We start from the raw sequence: 21,990 nt of genomic DNA on the forward strand, positions 1-21,990 counted from the left end.
GGACTTGTCACAATAATAATACAGTAATTTAATCGATGAAATAATAATAATGAATAAGGAAAGCTTCACACACACACCTGGATATAGTTATTTCACTCATGCCAAATTATTTCCTCCATCAGGTGTCCAAAGAGAATGAGGTGGCCAATGAGGAGAAGCGGCGGGTGGCCATTATCGAAACTGAGGTGGCAAAGAGGAGGAAAGAGTGTGAAGAAGATTTGGTGAAGGCTGAACCCGCCCTCGTGGCAGCCAAGGAGGCGCTCCACACCCTCAACAAGGTATGAAGACTAAGTCATTGACCTAACATATGTTCCCAGTTAAAAATCAGGTAGTCCAAGTAGATAACAGCGTTCGACTCATATCCTGAGGGTCGCTGATTTGTGCCTGGGGAGCCCCACTCAACCCAGATATGAATATATATACGTAATCGAACAGTTGGGAATGTCAAGTACAATGCTGGTTAACACTGACTGCTTGTGTACTTTATATACCTTTTCCTAATGAGCTCTCAGGCCTATTGATCTACTTTCACTAAGACTTCATAACTATAAGCATTAGTTGGTCCCATAATTGTGAATGTCCATTAGATGGTGGCGACACATCGCAGTGTATGTTAAATCTCCGGTAAGTAAGGAGGCATTGTATAAGACACCACTGAAGCGCAGTACTGTATATAATCATGGAAAATTGTTTTGCTAAGTGTGACTGGTGGGAAACTTTTTCTCAGAGTGATTTTTGCTGCATTTTTTGTGAATAATTATTTTGATTCACACCTGAAATTTTACTATTTTAACTTTTTTTTTTTTTCTTTTTTTACGGGATTAGCCCACCAAGACAGGCTCACACCCAATATCGACCTGGGGGGCGAAAATGTAATAATATACACACACACTAATAATAATAATAATAATAATAATAATAATAATAATAATAATAATAATAATAATAATAATAATAATAATAATAATAATAATAATAATAATAATAATAATTAGTTCATAGTAAATAAAATTTATAATAAAAATAAAAATAAAATAATAATAATAATAATAATAAAGAACCATAAAGAAATACAAAAATGAAAAAAGATCAATAGTGAGAAACGATATATGAATGTTGTGTTGTCAATAATACGAGAAACAATTGAGACCCAGCAAATGTGTGTAAATGAGGCAGAAAGTCAGATCGGCATCCTAGGACTTGGTCACAAGTTTTGTGATGCCATATGGCAGCAGGGTCTACCATTAGACAACGCATTATGCTTCCAATATCTTCCCAGGCAGTAGTACCTCCCTGTTTGATAGCTGCCTACCTACTATCTTGATGGAATTCTTTGGCTATACCAGCAAAGAGCCATATCAATCTTTCAGATAATACCTCACTTAATCTGAGTGGTCAATCTGATGTTATTCTGTAATTCTCAAAGGCTAACCTCACGGAGCTGAAATCCTTCGGCTCACCACCTTCAGGAGTATCCAGCGTGACAGCTGCTGTAATGGTGCTCCTGGCGCCTAATGGCAAGATCCCTAAAGAGCGCTCCTGGAAGGCTGCTAAGGTGAGTCCTGCCTGTCTACCGACTGCTCTCTTATCACTGTCCCTCACTCTCTCTCTTATCATGTATCACTGCCCATTTACATATCTCACCATGTATCACTGTCCATTTACTTATCTCACCATGTATCACTGTCCATTTACTTATCTCACCATGTATCACTGTCCATTTGCTTATCTCACCATGTATCACTGTCCATTTGCTTATCTCACCATGTATCACTGTCCATTTATGTATCTCACCATGTATCACTGTCCATTTATGTATCTCTACATATCACTGCCCATTTACATATCTCACCATGTATCACTGTCCATTTACTTATCTCACCATGTATCACTGTCCATTTACTTATCTCACCATGTATCACTGTCCATTTGCTTATCTCACCATGTATCACTGTCCATTTGCTTATCTCACCATGTATCACTGTCCATTTATGTATCTCACCATGTATCACTGTCCATTTATGTATCTCACCATGTAGCACTGTCAATTTTTGTCTCTGCCACTTCATGACCTTACTCATCTCTGTCTCTCACATTTTCTCGCCTACCATTAACTCTCACCCCATGGCACTGCTCATGACATGTTGGAAAAATTAAAGTCCTGTTCCCTTCACGTCCACTCATGGGTCTGCAAATCCAGTATAGAGTATTATGTCTTGTTCATATAATATTGTCAAGTAGTGTGAAAAGACATCATTAGCAGTTCTGTACATAAACTAGAAGATTTATTTACTCCCTGAAAGTTAGATTAAGTCCATAAGTGAAGCATCAAATAAATGAACGGTCCTGACGAATTTTCGTAGAGGTGTGGTACACATGTGCAATTTCACAATGCATCACACTTCTGTTTTCGTCTGCTAATTTTAGCATTGATGAAATTTGTGTGCTATTATTCAAAATGAAAGGTAATATTGGATATTTGTCAGCAATTCCATGATGAGATGGAGACATAACAGACAACTTTGGTTTCAAAGAATTGGTTGATGCAGCTAAAAAAAATATATACAGTATTTAATTTTCTGTAAAACTTCTGCCACATTTTCAGTTTTTATTCTCTCATACATGATCTGTCAACATATTAATATTATGGTACTTTTCATCCAGAAATAGCATTTCAATAGCAGAAAATATTGGTTGGTACAGAACTTTTGTCACAAAATATTGTACTTCAGTTTGCCTTAAATGAGAGTCTGTTAATGCTAGTACAAATAAATAGCTTAAAGATCATTGTACTGTCATTTATTTGTTCATTAATGACTGGTTGGCATGTACAGTATTTCTGTTATATGTAAATTCTATCACACATCAATGTGCTCGACTCCACGTACGGCAGCCGCTCTGTCGTGAACTGCTGATAAAGTTGTTTGGTTGTGTTCATGCAGCAGTCAGGAAACAGAATGTCAGCTGGGAAGGACAGTAGCCAATGAAGATGTTAATGATTAGAAATTACCCAGAATTCCTTGTCCTACTATGGATGTACTGTACAGTTATACACACAAGTGATCTGCAAAAAGGAGGACAAGTCTTTTAATGTGATCTACTCATGACTGTTCCTCACCGAAGCTACTGTTGTGAGTGTTAATTGTTTGAGAAGTACAATTTTGGAGGTGAGGTTAGAAGTTATGTTACGTCTTAATTGTGGGCACGTAACTATTAAAATTGTGGCACGTAACTATTAACTGGTATAAGTAGATCCTGTCACCACACTACTGTTGGTTGAAAAGTTAATCTAAATATTAGTAAATACTGTCTTCATAAAGTTTAAGTGAATAGATGGCATTACAGTGTATTTGTTTTATTATCTAGGCTTCCAACCTGTCTAGCATTGACCCTGGTTTATTCTATACAGTATTGTATGTGGAGTGACAAAATACTGAGTCTTGTTACCCAGGCTCGTAACTTATCTCGGGTCTAGTCTGGTCTACTTTATATTATATATTAATCAAGTGTTTAGGTGATTTGTCTTCTGTGGTAGAGTATATCATAATCAAGTGTCATATGGTTGGTAGTTTAAAAAAAAAAATATGTATATATACTGTATATATATATATATTTCATGTAAATCTACAATGAAAACGTGGATAAGATAAATCTTGATAAAATCACACGGGAAGATGTCTCTGAAGATGTCTCTGAAGATGTCTCTGAAGATGTCTCTGAAGATGTTTTGAATAAAGACGAAAGCTAAGGTGCTCCGTTGTTTCCATTTTCCCTGTGATTTTATCAAGATATATATATATATATATATATATATATATATATATATATATATATATATATATATATATATATATATATATATATATATATATATATATATATATATATATATATATATATATATATATATATATATATATATATATATATATATATATATATATATTCAGGATTTTGATGAATTTAACAAATATTTATATGTATTTGTTATAACTATGTATATATCTAGCTTATTTTGATGAAAATTATCTACAAAACAAACAATTAATGCACATAACTATAACTGTCGCAAAAAGTGGCATGATAAATGTAAATATTATTGTAAATATTCTTCATGCAAAGTAATAGATTATTATATTGATTATAGGATTACATTCCTAGTAATTTGAACAAGTTTACAAAGTAAGTACTTTTGAATGTACTGCCCAAATGACAAACGAGAAAGGAAACTTTTTCACAGGATGTGGGAAACCTTATCTCTTAAACTATGTTTAGTTACCAAAATTAATAAGAAACTATTGGTGCCTTGTAGTATAATGATAAAAATACCAAATATGAACAAATATAGTTTGCTATTTAGGAGATAAACTATTTGAAGGCTGAGACATAATGATGACCAGGCTTGTTTTTATTGATGTGGTAAGTGTTGTTTAATTAAGTTGTAGTGCTCGTAATATTCTAGGAATTTTTTTCAGTGATGTATGGGGGTTCAACTGGCTGACTGGGAACCTATCCCATGAACCCCTTGTTATAATGAACCTGGTTTACAATATTTTGACCTGTGATTAGGTTTTCAGGAACATATGAAACAGAGAGAGAGAGAGAGAGAGAGAGAGAACTAATAAGACAATATGAGAGAGATAACTAATGACACAATTATAAAAGAAAAAAATCTTGAAAATAAACAGTCCCACATACAGTTCGCTATACTTCTTTGGTTCCGGCAGGTGATGATGGCGAAGGTGGACCAGTTCCTCGATCAGTTGATTAACTATAACAAGGAGGACATTCACCCTGATATCATCAAGGCCATCCATCCATACTTGGAGAACCCAGAGTTTAATCCAGACTTCATCCGCTCCAAGTCTGTAGCGGCAGCAGGTGTGTGTGTGCACGCGCGTGTGCGTGCTTGCACAGTGTTGTAATGTTTGGAAATGAGAAAGGATAATCAATTGATAGAAAACACACTGTAAAAATATGCATTATATAATATAAACTGGTGTCAAATGCGGTTTCCTCGACAGGTCTCTGCTCGTGGGTCATCAATATCATCCGTTTCTTTGAGGTGTACTGTGACGTGGAGCCAAAGAGACGCGCCTTGGAGGAAGCCAACGCTGAGCTGGCTGCTGCCCAGAACCGTCTTACCTCCATCACCTCCAAGATAAAGGTAGGCTGTGGCCTCTTTCTCTTTTTCCTTTCACATAATACCTCTTTACCACCAACCACACATGCCATTTTCCACTTCCTCCCTTCACCAACCTCACAACTTCCAGCACATTCGTTCCTCCACATAATTTCAAGATTATCTGTGACTCATTTGACGTGTGTGTGTGTCCACCAGAGTCTAGAGGAACAGCTGGGTCACCTCCGGGCAGAGTTTGACAAAGCAACAGCAGAGAAGATGAGATGTGAGAAGGAGGCCAACAGCACGGCGCACACCATTGCCTTGGCCAACCGTCTGGTGGGAGGCCTCTCGTCTGAGAAGATCCGCTGGTCCGAGGCCGTCTCCCAGTAAGTTTGTCTCTTGTATTTTCTCCTTGACTTTCCATCTGAGAGTTTTCGCCTTTTTCTATTCGTAAGTCATCATTGCGTATATAAATAAATTGTAACTTTTTCTTGTAACTCACTATCATATCTACCGTATTTCTCCCCAATGCATTCACAAACCAATGTCACCTTCACTTATAACTTGGTTTTGTAACTGGGCCTTCATAAGCTACTCCCTGCCATTTCTTTTACTTCCTTAGTTTATAAACGTTCATAATATATTTCAAAAGTTGTAAGAGGTTGTTTTACACGAGCCACATCTATACGTTCATTCATTATTTTACTTGTATATAAACATTGTTGGGTAGAAGGGATACTGCCTGTACCTCATGGGAGGTAAATGTGAAGCAATAGTTCTAGAGTTACAAGTTCATTTTCCTCAATAGTATGCACAACTCTGAGAAGACTTTACCCGGAGACATCCTGCTAGTGTCGGCTTTCATCTCGTATGTTGGCTGCTTCACCAAACACTACCGTCGTGACTTGATGGACAAGATGTGGCTACCTCTCCTTCAGAAGCTCAACGTAAGCACCTTGTTCAGTGCCATTGTTCCATTGTTCCATTGTTCCCATGTGAAGGTACTTTTTTTTCATGAAAGTTAGGTTGAAAATTCTCATCCGATTTTTATTCTTATTTACATCATGGGCCACTCGGTCTCTGATCCCTCCTCGCTGTCAACTGGACACCTTGGTGGCACCGTCTCCAGACAACCAATGTGAGGACTCGTGAATTACTTTCCTTGTGCTATTATAAAGCTCTCCTTTGCCCTGGTTTGTGTTCCGTGCACACTTTCCCTACCTGCAGTTTGGTGACGAACGGTGACTTCTGTCTGGAATGCTGCTGAAAATTTTTTTTTCCACCGAAGTTCGTCGACAAAATTGCTGATATTTCCCTGTTGCTCTTGTAGACTATAACCCAAGATATGATGCTAATTAGCTCCTTGTATATATTATAGACATTGCTAAGCCGTTTCATCCAGCACGTTTTTATGTGTAGAATTGTTTTTGTCCTTTTCAGTAATATATTAGTGGCTTCCACAAGAGTGTGTAAATTTTCTGCTGTATAAATTGCGTAACTTGTCTTCATTCTACATTACTGTACTGTATATTGCTTACTTCCAGGAAAGTTAGCGTAGACTTATTATTTAATATTTGTATATTTTTTAACCTCATTGTAAACAATCATAGCTGGATATGATTATTTTCTTCCATTATAGTAGTCAGTAGTGTTATATTGGCAATGAATGTTTGCAGCTCCAAACTTCAAGTTAATTATTGTCTTATGATGTTTAAATCATTTATCCAATTTTTTTATTTCTGTAATAATTATAAGACTTTTGTCCACACCATTTCGAGGTTCTAATTTTGAATGAATTGACATGATTTTCCTACACTTGTCTTAAAAAAATATATATTAATATGATTCTCTTTAAAACGAAAGATTTGAAAAGTATTTATCTTAGGCATAGCCCCAACACCACAAGACTTAACCAGTGTAGTATCTCAAAAAAAGTATCTATCCACACTGTATGAATGATTATGAGACCACTAATGATAGATATTGGGACATACATTTACTTTGGTATATAGTTTAATATAAGTAATGCAATGTGTAATTCATGTGATGTTCGGTTACAAAATATACTTAGGATCAATATGCCACAGAGCCATGTATACCAACCCTCCCGGAACATCATGAGTTGCATGTAGCATTTCAGAAGCCATTTGACCCATCCTGGCAGATACTTTTTTGAGATACTGTGCATTGCCAGACAGTCATCATAGTTCCCACCTGATCTACATTCATACATATTCTAGTCTGGTATCTAGTTACTGGAAATAAAATGCATGTGTTGACACGAAGCAGAACATGGAACCAAACTCGAAGTTCCTTTGAAAATTTGGATTAAGAAGACACGCATAATGGGATCACGTCTCTGCAAACATGAAGTACTGCCAACAGGATCTGTCCCTCAAACTTATTGTACATCTGTATTTTTTTTCTTATTTTTTTTTTCGGGGGGGATGCAATTATATCTAATGTGAATACTGTGGTGTCATATTTTCAGTTTCTTTTGTTTGTATATATCATTAAAATTAGGGTTTACTGGTAATTTTGAATTATATTATTTTGTGTATAAATTCTAGTCTAATGATGTACATGTATTGTTTTTACTTTAGAAACTAATATTTCACTCCACAACACAGGACCATTTGGGATTTTTTATGTAGTGAAAACAAAAATTATGTACTTTAGTGACGTAAGCTGTAGAATTTTGCCATCATACATTTCATTATATTTTTGGTAAACTTCAGTAGGCTTTTGGTGCACGTTAACATGGGTCGGTTTTTCGCTCTCTATGTTGAGATCTTTGCTAGCACATCACAATATCTTGAGGTTATGTGATCAAAACATTGCACTAAGTAGACTTTGTATAGTGACCCTTACTGAGCTGCACCCTCTCTAGCTGTTGATATTTTCTGTAGAGTAGATGTACATTCCAAAAATTAATAAGTAATTAGGGAGAGGTACGGAGTGTGTGGCGAGAACCTAAGTTATTTATAAAGCCTGAGGCAGTAGACGGGTGTACGACCTTTCTACTGTGTTAATCTTGAAGCTTAATGAGGAAGGGCTTATGCCAAGATAAATAACAATATTGAAGGGATATTTATAAAAGTAATAATATATCATGATATTTATGCCAGTTGTGCTCAAATCAGACAACAATTTGTGTCAAGAATGAAAGAAATAATAAGAAGGAAAGAGAGACAGATAAACAGAGAGAGGGAAAGAGATAGAAAGAGAGAGATAAATAAGTGAAAGAGTACAGAGAAAGTGAGTGAGAGAGAGCATAGAGAAAATGAGTGAGAGAAAGACAGAGAGAGAGAGAGAGAGGGGTTAGGGTGAGGAGAACAACTAACCAGATGGTGACAAGAATTAACCATTACAGCCAATGATCCCCATCACACACAACCTCGATCCCATCAAGTTGCTAACGGACGACGCCACCATCGCCGTCTGGAACAACGAAGGACTGCCCTCTGACCGCATGTCCACCGAGAATGCTATCATCCTCACCAACTCTGACCGCTGGCCGCTCATCATTGACCCTCAGGTACGGTTGAACCCAAGAGGTGAGCTTATGAAGTCCTTTGGAAGGTGCTTGTGTGCTAGTGAAGGGGTTGTATCATGATTAATAAATGAATAAGCATTATCATAGAATATTATGCTTTTGTCTAGTTCATTATACCTGGTGCAAGCTGTTCTGGGTGCTTGTAGTTTTCCTTGAATGATTGAACACATTTATATGTTTGTGTAAGTGTGTTCATCATTTCCAAAGTGTGTGTGTGTGTGTGTGTATGTGCACATACATGCATGCATGTGTGCATGCATGTATGCACACAGTATACTGCCCGATTCTGGAGTCACTAATTCTAAGGGGATAACTTAACTCTGCTCTTAATTTTAAGGTCGCTGCCACCAGACCCCCTGGACAGTATGTAGCTCGTTAGGTAGCGGGCAGAGTAAGCTAGGCATTGGGTTGGGTTTTTCAATGACCAAATCGAGACTGAGAAGAAGGGTGAAACATCAAGCATGACTTACAGTAACTAATTTATTTCTTGCATCTTGTCACAATACAAAAAGAGTTGGCCTTCCTCAGAAGAACCACTATTATGTTCATTACACTACACATCAATATACGTCCTTCCTCAAATAACTACTATTATCATCTTCATTCTTCATAACAACCAACGACCTCCTTACCTCGGTCATTCCTTCTTACCATAACACCCAGCACGTGTTCTGACCTCACTAGGGGAAAGGTCACGGCAGGGTTAGCTCCAGAGGGATAATTATCAGATATGGCCAGTGGTAGGTGCGGTCTTGGGTATGAGAGTTTGTTGACCAAACTGGAGTGGTCCACTGAAGAATTGGCGAGGGCCAAGTTAGAAATTGAGAGGGCCACGTTGGAGAACCTGAAATTAAGGAAAGAGCTGGCGAAGTTAAAAGGAGAGGCTGGACGAGTAAAGCCAGTGTCTGACGAAAAATCAAACGAGTGGAAAGTCGTGAGTAGTGGGAGGACCAAGCTGGTGGTCAAGAAGCACTCAAAGGATACGACAACAACGACAACAACAGCTAAGTGTACCAACCCGTTCAGTCCCTTGATAGACGAATTGGACGTTAGTACAGTCAGGGGCAGGGATGACAAGGAAGGTATAAAAACTTTAATTGTTGGTGACTCACAGGTAAGGTACATGGACAGGGCCTTTTGTGGTAAAAACAAAAATAGGATGAGGGTGTGTTTGCCAGGAGCTGGGGTGGGGGATATAGTTGACAGGATGGACAATATCTTGTCTGGTAATGGGAACAAACCCATTATCTGCCTCAGTGCAGGAGGCAATGATATTGGCCGGTGTAGGAGCGAGGAACTTCTTGATAAGTTCAAGGCAGCCATAGATCGTATTAGGACTAAGGGAGGGATCCCTATCATATGCGGTGTCCTGCCTAGAAGGAGAGTTGGCAGTGAATGGTTGTCAAGGGCAGTTGGTGTTAACGACCGTCTTGACAGATATTGCAAGTCAATATCAGTCCCATTCATTGACAACTGGGACAACTTCTATGGCAGAAGGGACCTTTATGCTAGGGATGGGGTGCACCTGTCTAGGGATGGAGTAGCAACCCTGGCTGGGGCTCTAGAGGGGGCAGTTCAAAAGATATCGAAGTCTTTAAACTGCTAAGAGAACATAGGAGCACGGGGGTGGAGGAGACTGCAGTGGGAGCGGGTAAACAAGGCGAAAGATTACAGGGAAATAGTGTTAGGAATGATGACAAAACTAAATTAGACAGGGAGTTTAAAACTAAACGCGGTAAGGGAAGGACTCAGAACACGACTAACTTAAATGTATACTACGCGAACAGTAGAAGTATGAGAAACAAAATGGATGATATTAAGGCCTTGGTATGTACCGAAGAAATCGATATAATTGCATTCACTGAAACATGGATCAACCTAGACACACGTGAATTACCAGTCGAATACCAAATTGCGGGTTACAAACTGTTCCATACCGATAGGCAGACCAGGAAAGGAGGCGGAGTAGCAATCTATGTTAGGGATAATCTGAAGTGTGAAATAAATAAGGAAATAAAAACTGAGAGGAATACAGAAACAATTTGGATAGAATTAAGCGACGGTCGGGAAAAATTAATCACAGGGGTAATATATAGACCCCCCAATCTTGATAGCGTCAATGAGCGACTTATCTGGGATGAAATGCGCAGGGCTTCCATACACAACAAAGTCTGTATAGTAGGCGACTTTAACCTTGGCCAAATAGATTGGACTGTCCTTACGGGTAACTCAGAATCAGAGGATTTTCTCGAGACGATCCAGGACTGTTTCCTAAGTCAACATATAACCGAACCCACACGGGGTAATAATATACTGGATTTAGTTCTGACGAACAGAGAAAACCTCATTAGCAATGTCGAGGTAGGGAACGAACTTGCAAACAGCGATCACAAAGAAATTCGATTCCAGTTAAATTTTCAGGGCAGACGTAAGGAAAATTCCACTAAAGTACCAGATTTCAGAAGGGCAAACTTTGACAGTTTAAAGAGGCAGCTGAGAGAGGGGGTGTCGCGCTTGGCCGTGAACCTGACAGATGACACCGACCTGATAACGAGATCTGAGATTGCCGAGTTCCACGATAATTTAAATAGTGAGTTACTTAATGCACAAAGGCAGAACATACCATACAAAAAACTCAGATCAGACAACAATGACCCTAAATGGATAAATAATTATTTAAAGAACATCATTGGCCAAAGGAAGGCTATAGGTAGAAGGATAAATCGTGGCGAAATTCACCTCCGGGACTATTATAGGGTATTGGCGAGTAGAGTTAAAACCGAGATAAGGAAAGCAAAGAGGAATAATGAGGTAAGGATAGCAAGGGAGGCGAAGACAAACCCCAAAGGATTCTACCAAATGTATCAAACTAAAACACGAGAAAAGATTGGACCAATACGGTCAGACTCCGGCGAGCTCACTGATAACGACGGAGAAATGAGCAATAATTTGAATAAATATTTTTCAACAGTTTTCACCACCGAAAATCTAAACATGATACCCGAGGCACCGACTCTATTCAGAGATAGTGAAGAAAACAAATTAAGTGAGATAGTAGTGACTAGTAACGATGTTAGTAAGCAAATAGACAAACTAAAGCCTAATAAGTCACCTGGTCCCGATGAGATATTTGCCAGAGTATTAAAGGAATGTAAGGAAGAGCTTAGTATGCCCTTAGCAAAGTTGTTTAACATGTCCTTAAAAACAGGTGTAGTACCAGAATCCTGGAGGATAGCGAATGTAATACCGATTTTCAAGAAGGGGATAGATCACTATCCTCTAACTACCGCCCAATCAGTCTAACATCAATAGTAGGCAAATTACTGGAAGCAATCATTTCAAACTCGATTCGAAATCACCTGGAGAAACACGGATTGATCAATGATTCCCAGCATGGCTTCACAAGCGGACGTTCTTGCCTAACTAATCTATTAACATTCTTTTCATCAGTTTTCGAATAGGTGGACGAGGGGCACAATTATGATGTGGTACCTCTCGACTTTAGCAAAGCCTTCGACAGAGTCCCCCACGAAAGACTAATTAGAAAGGTAAAAGCTCATGGCATCAAAGGTGACATCCTTAAATGGATTAGGGCGTGGTTACAGGACAGGAAACAGCGAGTGAGCATTAACGGCACTAAGTCCCATTGGAGCAACGTCACAAGTGGAGTTCCCCAAGGCTCAGTACTTGTTTATTATATACATAAACGACATAGATATCGGCATTGACAGCAACATAAGTAAATTTGCTGATGACACTAAAATAGGGACGTGTTATCAAATCTGACGAGGACTCGGCAAAACTACAGGAAGATCTAAACAAATTTTTCGAATGGTCTGAAAAATGGCAGATGAAATTCAACGTCGACAAATGTAAAGTACTCAGTATAGGAGATGTAAACAGGGAAACCAGATACCAGATGAACAACGATGCCATAGAGAAATCCGACTGCGAGAGAGATTTAGGAGTAATGATAAGTAGGAACCTTAAGCCAAGTAAACAATGTGTTTTTGCTCGTAACAAGGCTAATAAAGTACTTGGGTTCATACAAAGGAGTGTTAGTTACAAGACTAGCGAGGTCATCCTAAAACTGTATCTTGCTCTTGTGAGACCACACCTGGATTACGCAGTTCAGTTCTGGTCACCGTATTACAGAATGGATATAGAATCCTTGGAAAGAATTCAGAGGAGAATGACAAGACTAATCCCGGGCATTAGGAACCTTGAGTATAGAGACAGGTTAAAGCATCTTAATTTGCACTCCCTCGAGAGACGTAGAGCGAGGGGCGACCTGATAGAGGTGTATAAGTGGAAGACAGGGCTAAACAAAGGGGACATTACAAAGGTACTCAAATTATCCAACCAGGAGCGAACTCGTAACAATGGTTTTAAATTAGACAAATTTAGATTTAGGCGTGAAATAGGTAAACACTGGTTTGGAAACAGAGTAGTGGATGAATGGAACAAGTTACCAAATATCATCATTAACTCGAATACGCTGAATTGCTTCAAACATAGGTTGGATGCTCATATGAGCAATAGGGGTTGGTTGTAAACGGGACTACCCAGTATGGGCCAATAGGCCCGCTGCAGTTTCCTCCATTCTTATGTTCTTATGTTCTTATCAGACTGCACCACATGTTAGAGTATAGCACCACATGTGTATCATAGCACCACATCCCGGGTACACTCCACACCTACAAGTATGGAACTCCTCGGTATTCTTAGGTACACATACCAGGTACCTCGTTCACACTACTCTTGCTGGGTAGATGGGATACTTCCCAGGTAATCATGCCAGTACTGGTTCCACGCCTGGTATTATTTGGTCGCTCCAAGTAGCGACCGCGAAACTTCTCAAACACACAATTATTTTCTCCTATCATGGGTGGTGATATGTAGGGTATCCACAGATTCACAGTGGAGGTGCATAATGGCCATAAACAGTCACACCACAGATGGAGTCCCTCACAGTGTGGTAATAGCCGACGCTCTGGACGTGTGCGTACCTGTTTTGGTGAGAGAGCGGGCATGACTGAGCAAGGCCTGATGGGCTTTTATCACCACACACTAGTACAACTATTACTTCACTTTATAACATCAGGCAAGGTTTTAAGGTGTAAAAAACTGCTAAATAAGTCTTTTTAGGGCAGAATGGAGCACGGTGGAGGTCACTGACCTGTTTTGGTGAGAGAGCGGGCATAACTGAGCGCGATGCCCCGTGTCTCTCACTGAACTAGGCCTACAGTTTCCAATCTTTAATTTTCACTTTGATATTATTCTGGTTCTCACATATACACTTTCCTATCTATTGTTACCTTATGCCTCATAATTATATATCTTAATCCTAAATTACATACTAAAGTAAGGATCTGGTTTGCCAGTTCCTGGGGAAATTAATTGGGCTATATCATTAGCTCAAAACTGTAGCCCGGGGCGGAATGGATGCCAACCTGAACAAAGCCTAGCGTCGTATTTTCATGGCGTGGGTACATCCACTTCACTTCAATCTGTATTTAGGGATCCTCCCCTTACACGTTGCAATCGTTGAACACATTCATAAGATTCTCTGATCATTGTATTGTTCGTGGTTATTCGTTACCTGAGATAACGAGGTGTATTAAGCTCACACCGAGGCATACAAGATATTTTCTTTGAAGTATAGTTTCTGGATCACTTCCAACGCTTCACAGAGGTCTGATACATTATCCTTTTTCCAGATCATTGTTCTCTTACATTTTCATCTGATACTTGTGGTAGTTACAATATGTTCACTAATCGTTCACAGACGTAAATAGTATGACCTTCAAACACGATCTACACTTATCCCTTATAGTCCGTATCAATTGGACCTTCCCAATCATCCTATAGATACCTTGAGTTCTCCTTAATGCTATGAGTACATAAACTTAATATTATATGACCGTACCTTGGTACAATTCGTATAAAACAACATACAGTAGGTGAGTTATCCTTTACCCAAATCTCCCGTTGTCTACCGTTTTCTGTAACACTACAAGCGCAGTGGATTTGAATGTTATGTAGCGTAATATGAATAAAAGAGATATTAAGGATAATAATGATGTGCGCAGTACATCAGGTCTCAGCAGGCATTGCTCTAAATGTTCAGCTAGGATACACCCATGCCTGGGAGTGTCCTTGACTCCTTTGGGTTCTCTTCATGAGGGGAAGAAGGTCAGAACTCGTGTTCTGTCTCCATATAATATCATGTTTAAGTCAAAGTTACCGTATCTACTACACAAAATTTCCTCTCATTCCCAGACATATTTTCCTGACATATTTCATCATGAATACTTATTGCTTTGTTGTCTTAGCCAAACAAACACACTCACACACTAATTTTACATTGGGATACAAGATCCAATTGCCTATTTAGCTTGTAGGGTTACGTGATATTATGTTGTCTAGCACTCAGGATGGATGGAAACTCTAAGGTGGTTTTCTTATATAATATAAGTTATATGGTAGACAGTCTGGTGCTGGAGGTGCCGTGTGGTGAGGAGCTGCTCAGTAGAAGACGTTCGGTGAGTAGCGTGTTGAAGGAGGTAGATGTGCAGGAGCTTCGTTAGAGAAGATGTTGCCTGTTGCTGGCCTCCAGGTTGAATGAGAACGGGACAGCGAAGAGCTGTTTGGAGGAGGTGTTGCGTGTTCAGGAACCGAGAGCAGAATGGAGAGATGGCCGGTATGAATTTTCGCGAGAAGGACAGCTGGTGGGTCGCCATGCCTGCCGGTGGAGCGAGGACTGCCAGGCAGGAGGAGGAGAGCGAGGGCTGCCAGGCAGCGGAGGAGGAGGTGTTCCTGTAAGCTCAAGAAGAGAGGCCAGAATGAATCTCAATGGAGAGACAGAGCCATACACAGCAGCCGGGAGTCTGTGAGTCAGTGTGGGAAAACCCGAAGTAGCTGGTCTTTTGCCTGTTGCCAGGATACTGTGGCATCTGGTGACGCCCCCTCTTGGGCCGCTAGTTTGGTTGCTTAGGAAGACGTACAGGTGGGATGCAGCTACGCAGTTAGAGGGAGACGTCCTACAATACTCCCCCCTCCCTCCAGGCTGTGTAGGAGACTTGTTGTCTGTAGAGTTGCTTAGCACATGTGAGGCAGAACGGGCGGTGCATGCCTCATGTGGACAACGGCGATGGCGTGAATAGCCGGTTGCTGGATACAACTGTCAATATACACACTATCTGTGGGAGGAGAGGGAGGAAAAGGGGTGTGGAGGCGATGAATGTTGTGCTTCCCTCACGACAGGTACAGGGTCGTCAGATGCGCCTGCTGGGGTGTGTGGGCCTGGGTCAGGAGCAGGGCTGCGTCAGCAAGCGGATAAGGCTCGTGACAGCAGCTGGGTCCCGACAGCAGCAGGGTGCAGGACATTAGCAAGGAGTACCTGAGGGAGAAAAGAGGTGTGTGGAGGCGATGAATGTTGTGCTTCCCTCACGGCAGGTACTGAGTCGTCAGATGCGCCTGCTGGGGTGTGGGGGCCTGGGTAGGAGCATGGGCTGCGTCAGCAGAAGCGGATAAGGCTAGTGACAGCAGCTGGGTCCCGACAGCAGTAGAGTCAGGACATTAGCAAGGGAGTACCTGAGAGAAAAAGGGGTGTGTGGGTCCGCACTCAGGAACAGAGGCAGCGTCCAGGGGCGGCAGGGGTTACTGCTGGGCGGTCGGCGTCTGAGGCAGGACAGGTGTGCTGGGTCAGTAGGATGTGGTGCTTGGGGCAGGGAAGAGGAGCGGGTGTCTGCTTAGAGTAGCAGAGCTGCTTCTGTGTGGATAAGCCATTCTTCTATGCTGCTTGAAGACTGGGAGCGTGATCAGTGTCTCCTCCATCCTGTGTGAGTGCTTATCTCCGGAGTCACCATTTGTAGGGTTACGTGATATTATGTTGTCTAGCACTCAGGATGGATGGAAACTCTAAAGTGGTTTTCTTATATAATATAAGTTATATGGTAGACAGTCTGGTGCTGGAGGAGCCGTGTGGTGAGGAGCTCAGTAGACACGTCTGGTGAGTAGCGTGGAAGGAAGGAGTGCAGGAGCTTTCGTTAGAGAAGATGTTGCCTGTTGCTGGCCCAGGTTGAATGAGAACGGGACAGCGAGGAGAGCGCATTGGAGGAGGTATTGCGTGTTCAGGAACCGACAGCAGAATGAGAGAGCTGGTTGGTGAGGACGCCTCAGAGAAGGACAGCTGGTGGGTCGCCATGCCTGGCTGGGCGGGAGGAACCGCCAGGCAGGCGGAGGAGGCGAGGCCGCCAGGCAGCGCAGGAGGAGGAGGTGTTCCGTGTTCAAGAAGAGGCCAGAATGAATCTCAATGGAGAGACAGAGCTTATATACACAGCAGCCGTGAGTCATCTGTGAGTCATGGTGGGAAACCCGGAAGTAGCCGGTCTTTTGGCTCTGCTAGGATACTGTGGCATCTGGTGACGCCCCTCTGGGCCGCTAGTTTGGTTGCTAGGGGAAGGCGTAGCAGGTGGGATGCCACGCAGTTGTAGGGGAGACGTCCACTACAATACCCCTTCTCCAGGCGGTGTAGGAGACTTGTTGTCTGTAGAGTTGCTTAGCACATGTGAGGCAGAACGGGCGGTGCATGCCTCATGTGAGACAACGGCGATGGCGTGAATGAGCCGGCTGCTGATACAACTGTCAATATACACACTATCTGTGGAGGAGAGGAGGAAAAGGGTGTGTGGAGGCGATGAATGTTGTGCTTTCACGACAGGTACAGGGTCGTCAGAGCCTGCTGGGGTGTGTGGCCTGGGTCAGGAGCAGGGCTGCGTCAGCAGAAGCGGATTAGGCTTGTGACAGCAGCTGGGTCCACGACAGCAGCAGGGTGCAGGACATTAGCAGGGAGTACCTGAGGGAGAAAAGAGGGTGTGTGGAGGCGATGAATGTTGTGCCTCACGGCAGGTACTGAGTCGTCAGATGCGCCTGCTGGGTGTGGGCCTGGGTCAGGAGCAGGGGCGGCTGTCAGCAGGAGGATAAGGGCTGTGACAGCAGCTGGGTCCACGAAGCAGCAGCAGGGTGCAGGACATTAGCAGGAGTACCTGAGGGAGAAAAAAGAGGGTGTGGAGGCGATGAATGTTGTGCTCCTCACGGCAGGTACTGAGTCGTCAGATGCGCCTGCTGGGGTGTGGGGGCCTGGGTCAGGAGCAGGGCTGCGGTCAGCAGAAGGGATAAGGCTAGTGACAGCAGCTGGGTCCACGACAGCAGCAGGGCAGGACAATAGCAGGAGCACCTGAGGGAGAAAAGAGGGTGAGGCGATGAATGTTGTGCTTCTCACGGCAGGTACTGAGTCGTTAGATGCGCCTGCTGGGGTGTTGGGCCTGGGTCAGAGCAGGGGCTGCGTCACAGAAGCGGATAAGGGCTCGACAGCAGCTGGGTCCACGACAGCAGCAGGGTGCAGGCATTAGCAGGGAGTACCTGAGGGAGAAAAGAGGGGTGTGTGGAGGTGAATGTTGTGCTTCCTCACGCAGGTACTGAGTCGTCAGATGCGCCTGCTGGGGTGTGGGGGCCTGGGTCAGGAGCAGGGGCTGCGTCAGCAGAAGCGGATAAGGCTAGTGACAGCAGCTGGGTCCACGACAGCAGGGTGCAGGACATTAGCAGGGAGTACCTGAGGGAGAAAAGAGGGTGTGTGGGTCCGCACTAGGAACAGAGGCCGCGCCAGGGGCGGCAGGGGTTACTGCTGGGCCGGGGTCTGCGTCTGAGGCAGGACGGTGTGTGGGGGGTCAGTAGGATGTGGTGCTTGGGGCAGGAAGAGGAGCTGGTGTCTGAGTAGCAGAGCTGCCTGTGGATAAGCCAGTCTTCTATACTGCTTGAAGACTGAGCGTGATTCAGTTTTCCTCCATCCTGTGAAGAGTAATCTCCGGGAGTCACCATTTGTAGGTTAATGGATATTAGGTTGTCTAGCACTCAGGATGGATGGAAACTCTAAGGTGGTTTTCTTATATAATATAAGTTATATGGTAGACAGTCTGGTGCTGGAGGAGCCGTGTGGTGAGAGCTGCTCAGTAGACACGTTCGGTGAGTAGCGTGTTGAAGGAGGTAGATGTGCAGGAGCTTCGTTGAGAAGATGTTGCCTGTTGCTGGCCTCCAGGTTGAATGAGAACAGGACAGAGCTTGGAGGAGGTGTTGCGTGTTCAGGAACCAGAGCAGAATGAGAGAGCTGGTTGGTGAGGACGCTCAGAAGGACAGCTGGTGGGTCGCCATGCTCGCCGGCGGGAGCGAGGACTGCCAGGCAGGAGAAGGGCCGCCAGGCAGCCGGAGGAGGAGGTGTTCCGGTGTTCAAGAAGAGAGGCCAGAATGAATCTCAATGGAGAGACAGAGCTTATATACACAGCAGCCTGAGTCATCTGTGAGTCATGGTGGGAAAACCCAGAAGTAGCCGGTCTTTTGGCTCTGTTGCTAGGATACTGTGGCATCTGGTGACGCCCCCTCTTGGGCCGCTAGTTTGGTTGCTAGGAAGACGTAGCAGGTGGGATGCAGCTATGCAGTTGTAGGGGAGACGTCCACTACAAGCTACCAGTTATCAGCAGTGATCTTGATATTTTATGATTTTGGGCCATTTTTATGCAATACTATTATTTTATTATTATTATTCGTAGTAGTAGTAGTATCACAAACATTTACCTTAAGTTTTTCTTTTTGGTACCGGTACTAATTATGATCTTCCTGAACCTCACTGCAGCTACAAGGAATCAAGTGGATCAAGGCAGGTACGGCGACGCCCTGGTGGGCAAGGTCTGGACCAAAAGAACTGTCTGACCAGTTGGAAGTTGCCATCACCAAGGGCAGCACTGTTCTCATTGAGAACCTCCCAGAGAGCCTTGACCCAGTTCTTGACCTCTAATAGGCAAAAACCTCATCAAGCGTGGACGGTGAGATTTCAATTCTTTTTAGAAAAATTGCATAATAATCGGATTTAAAATCCGATGTCTCATTTGGAAATTAAGTCATAACATGTTGACTTATATGTTATAGATGCGGTCATTCCCATGTGGTACAAGTACAATGAAGCTTCTGACTTAACCTAGATATGGTGATATATATACTGTATATAAAACTACTTAACCATGTCATAATCATATAGTATACATTTTCTTTTGTGTGATGGACTAGTGCAGGTACTGTATATACAAGAGTTTGCCACCAAAATGTGACCTACACTAATTCTAGGCGTGTCATGTACACCATGGAATTATGAGTCAATCCTAGGATATCAACCTAGGTTGAGATTGATTTTATAGAACCAATTTGTTTTTTGCAAACAACTGGTAATAAATGGCTATGCTGTACTACTGATACTGGCCTACACCGAATGTAAACTACACATTGTCTCCTCAACTGTGACCAGTATGAGAACCACACTGTTGAATTTGTCTTTCATTGTAATGGGGTTGAGTTATACATAGTTATGGCTCTCAGGGTGTGGCAGTCAAGAGGATACAGGGCTCACCTCATATCAATATTGGTACTTGGGATAGTCTATGCGGTCGAGTGTACACACACACACGTTGTTCCATGTGAATAAATGCTTAGTTTTCAGTGTGTTGAATCCGTACTGCCTGTGGGGCCTACTACATCTATCCTTGTATAAATAAAATTTCAAATCATTAGGTTGCAAGAGAAAATATATCTACAACAAATTAGTGTAAATCACTTTACAGCTCACTCCATTAGTTGCAGTTTACTACAATTAGCTTATATGCCTGACTGCCTCCTCTCGTGGAGTAAATTGTCTAAACGTTCTGCTATTTACTATATCCATTAATTTCTATATTTTATCTAAATAAAGATGTACAAGTAATCTATGCATGCTTTATAGTTGCATAGGGTGAGTATGTTACTTTATACGCCTAGAAGTCTTTTTCAATCTCTTGATATAAGGAGAGTCTATCCTATTATAGTCTTCCTCAATAGAAACTCCATCACAGAGCGCTGAAGATCGGTGATCGCGAGATCGAGTACAACCCGACCTTCCAACTGATCCTCCACACCAAGTTGGCTAATCCTCACTACAAGCCTGAGCTACAGGCTCAGTGTACCCTCATCAACTTCACCGTCACCAGGGATGGACTCGAGGACCAGCTCTGGCCGAGGTGGTCAAGGCTGAGAGACCAGACCTTGAAGAGCTGAAGGTATGAGTTTTGTTTAGAAAGAGTTGATTTAAAATAATGCTGGTGCGTTGTACTGTACAATCGCCTAAATAAACGATGTCACTGTTTTCAGAAGCTTTCAATCAGAAAGTGGTATCTGACAACTATCAGAGTCTTTTATTTTTTATTTTATTTAATTTAGGCGGAATGCAATGTTGTGAAATAGTAACAATTACTCAATAATTGCTAAAACAATTTTTCATGAGAATAATGTAAGAATAAATCATTTAGTTAAATTTTGTATACTTTGAAATGAAATAATATGACATACCAGATTATTTCTCAAGACACTGTTCAAATACAATATGCACAGCAAATGTATTCATAACACATAAAGTACATGAAAAATTACATAGATAAGGGACTATTTTGGAATCCTGACAGTTCTTTGAAAGTGTTACTAGATAATTTAACCCACACAAGAGCCATAAATGTATGAATATTTGTGGTGACTGTACATGTAACTAATCCTCTCCTCACTGTGGATCTTCAGTACAATTTGACAAAGCAACAGAACGACTTCAAGATCCAGTTAAAGCACCTTGAAGACGACCTCCTGAGTCGGTTGTCTTCGGCAGATGGGAACTTCCTGGGAGACACAGCTTTGGTGGAGAACCCTGGAACACAAAGCCACTGCCCAGAAATCCGAAAAGGTTTGATAGTGATCGTTATTTTGCTTTCTTATGTCTAAAATGATTAAAATTGTAGTTGATATAATCGATTTATTTGGTTTATAGCATATAAATTAATATATAAGCTATGTGATTATGATACAAGGGATATTAAAATTGGCCATAAGCTGCATCATTTGGTGATGATCAGAAAGTTCTTTCAGTTAGCCTAAATTTCATTATGTTTTGTTTGTGTACAAGCGGTGGTAAATAGTATACAAAAGATAAATGCGTTCATTGTGGTGTGTGTGTACTGTATGTGGCAGGTAGCAGAGGCTCGAGTTACCAGTGTGCAAATTGACGAGGCAAGGAACTGTATCGTCCTGCTGCGCCGCGCCTCCCTCCTCTACTTCATCTCAACGACCTTCACAAGATTAACCCTATATACCAGTTCTCATAAGGTAGGACACCTAATCCGATGTATTCTAGAGTACTATATTTATTAATTCTATAAAGGGTCTTCCGTATTTACATAAAATG

The 21,990-nt window shown here is 42.0% G+C and overlaps 1 protein-coding gene across 1 annotated transcript in view; it reads left to right on the plus strand.

Moving 5' to 3' along the window:
* Window positions 1-21,990, plus strand: part of LOC121877745 (dynein beta chain, ciliary-like) — a 178,514-nt gene that overhangs the window by 136,556 nt on the left and 19,968 nt on the right. The window contains 14 exon segments of the mRNA XM_042383602.1: window positions 123-278; window positions 1,427-1,555; window positions 4,728-4,881; window positions 5,025-5,167; window positions 5,342-5,511; window positions 5,934-6,072; window positions 8,499-8,663; window positions 19,372-19,525; window positions 19,528-19,561; window positions 20,618-20,769; window positions 20,772-20,821; window positions 21,333-21,500; window positions 21,777-21,822; window positions 21,825-21,907. Coding sequence (XP_042239536.1) covers window positions 123-278; window positions 1,427-1,555; window positions 4,728-4,881; window positions 5,025-5,167; window positions 5,342-5,511; window positions 5,934-6,072; window positions 8,499-8,663; window positions 19,372-19,525; window positions 19,528-19,561; window positions 20,618-20,769; window positions 20,772-20,821; window positions 21,333-21,500; window positions 21,777-21,822; window positions 21,825-21,907 — 1,743 coding nt within the window.

The sequence above is a fragment of the Homarus americanus genome, unplaced genomic scaffold, assembly GCF_018991925.1.
Source record: "Homarus americanus isolate GMGI-L3 unplaced genomic scaffold, GMGI_Hamer_2.0 scaffold24523, whole genome shotgun sequence".
NCBI lineage: Eukaryota > Metazoa > Arthropoda > Malacostraca > Decapoda > Nephropidae > Homarus > Homarus americanus.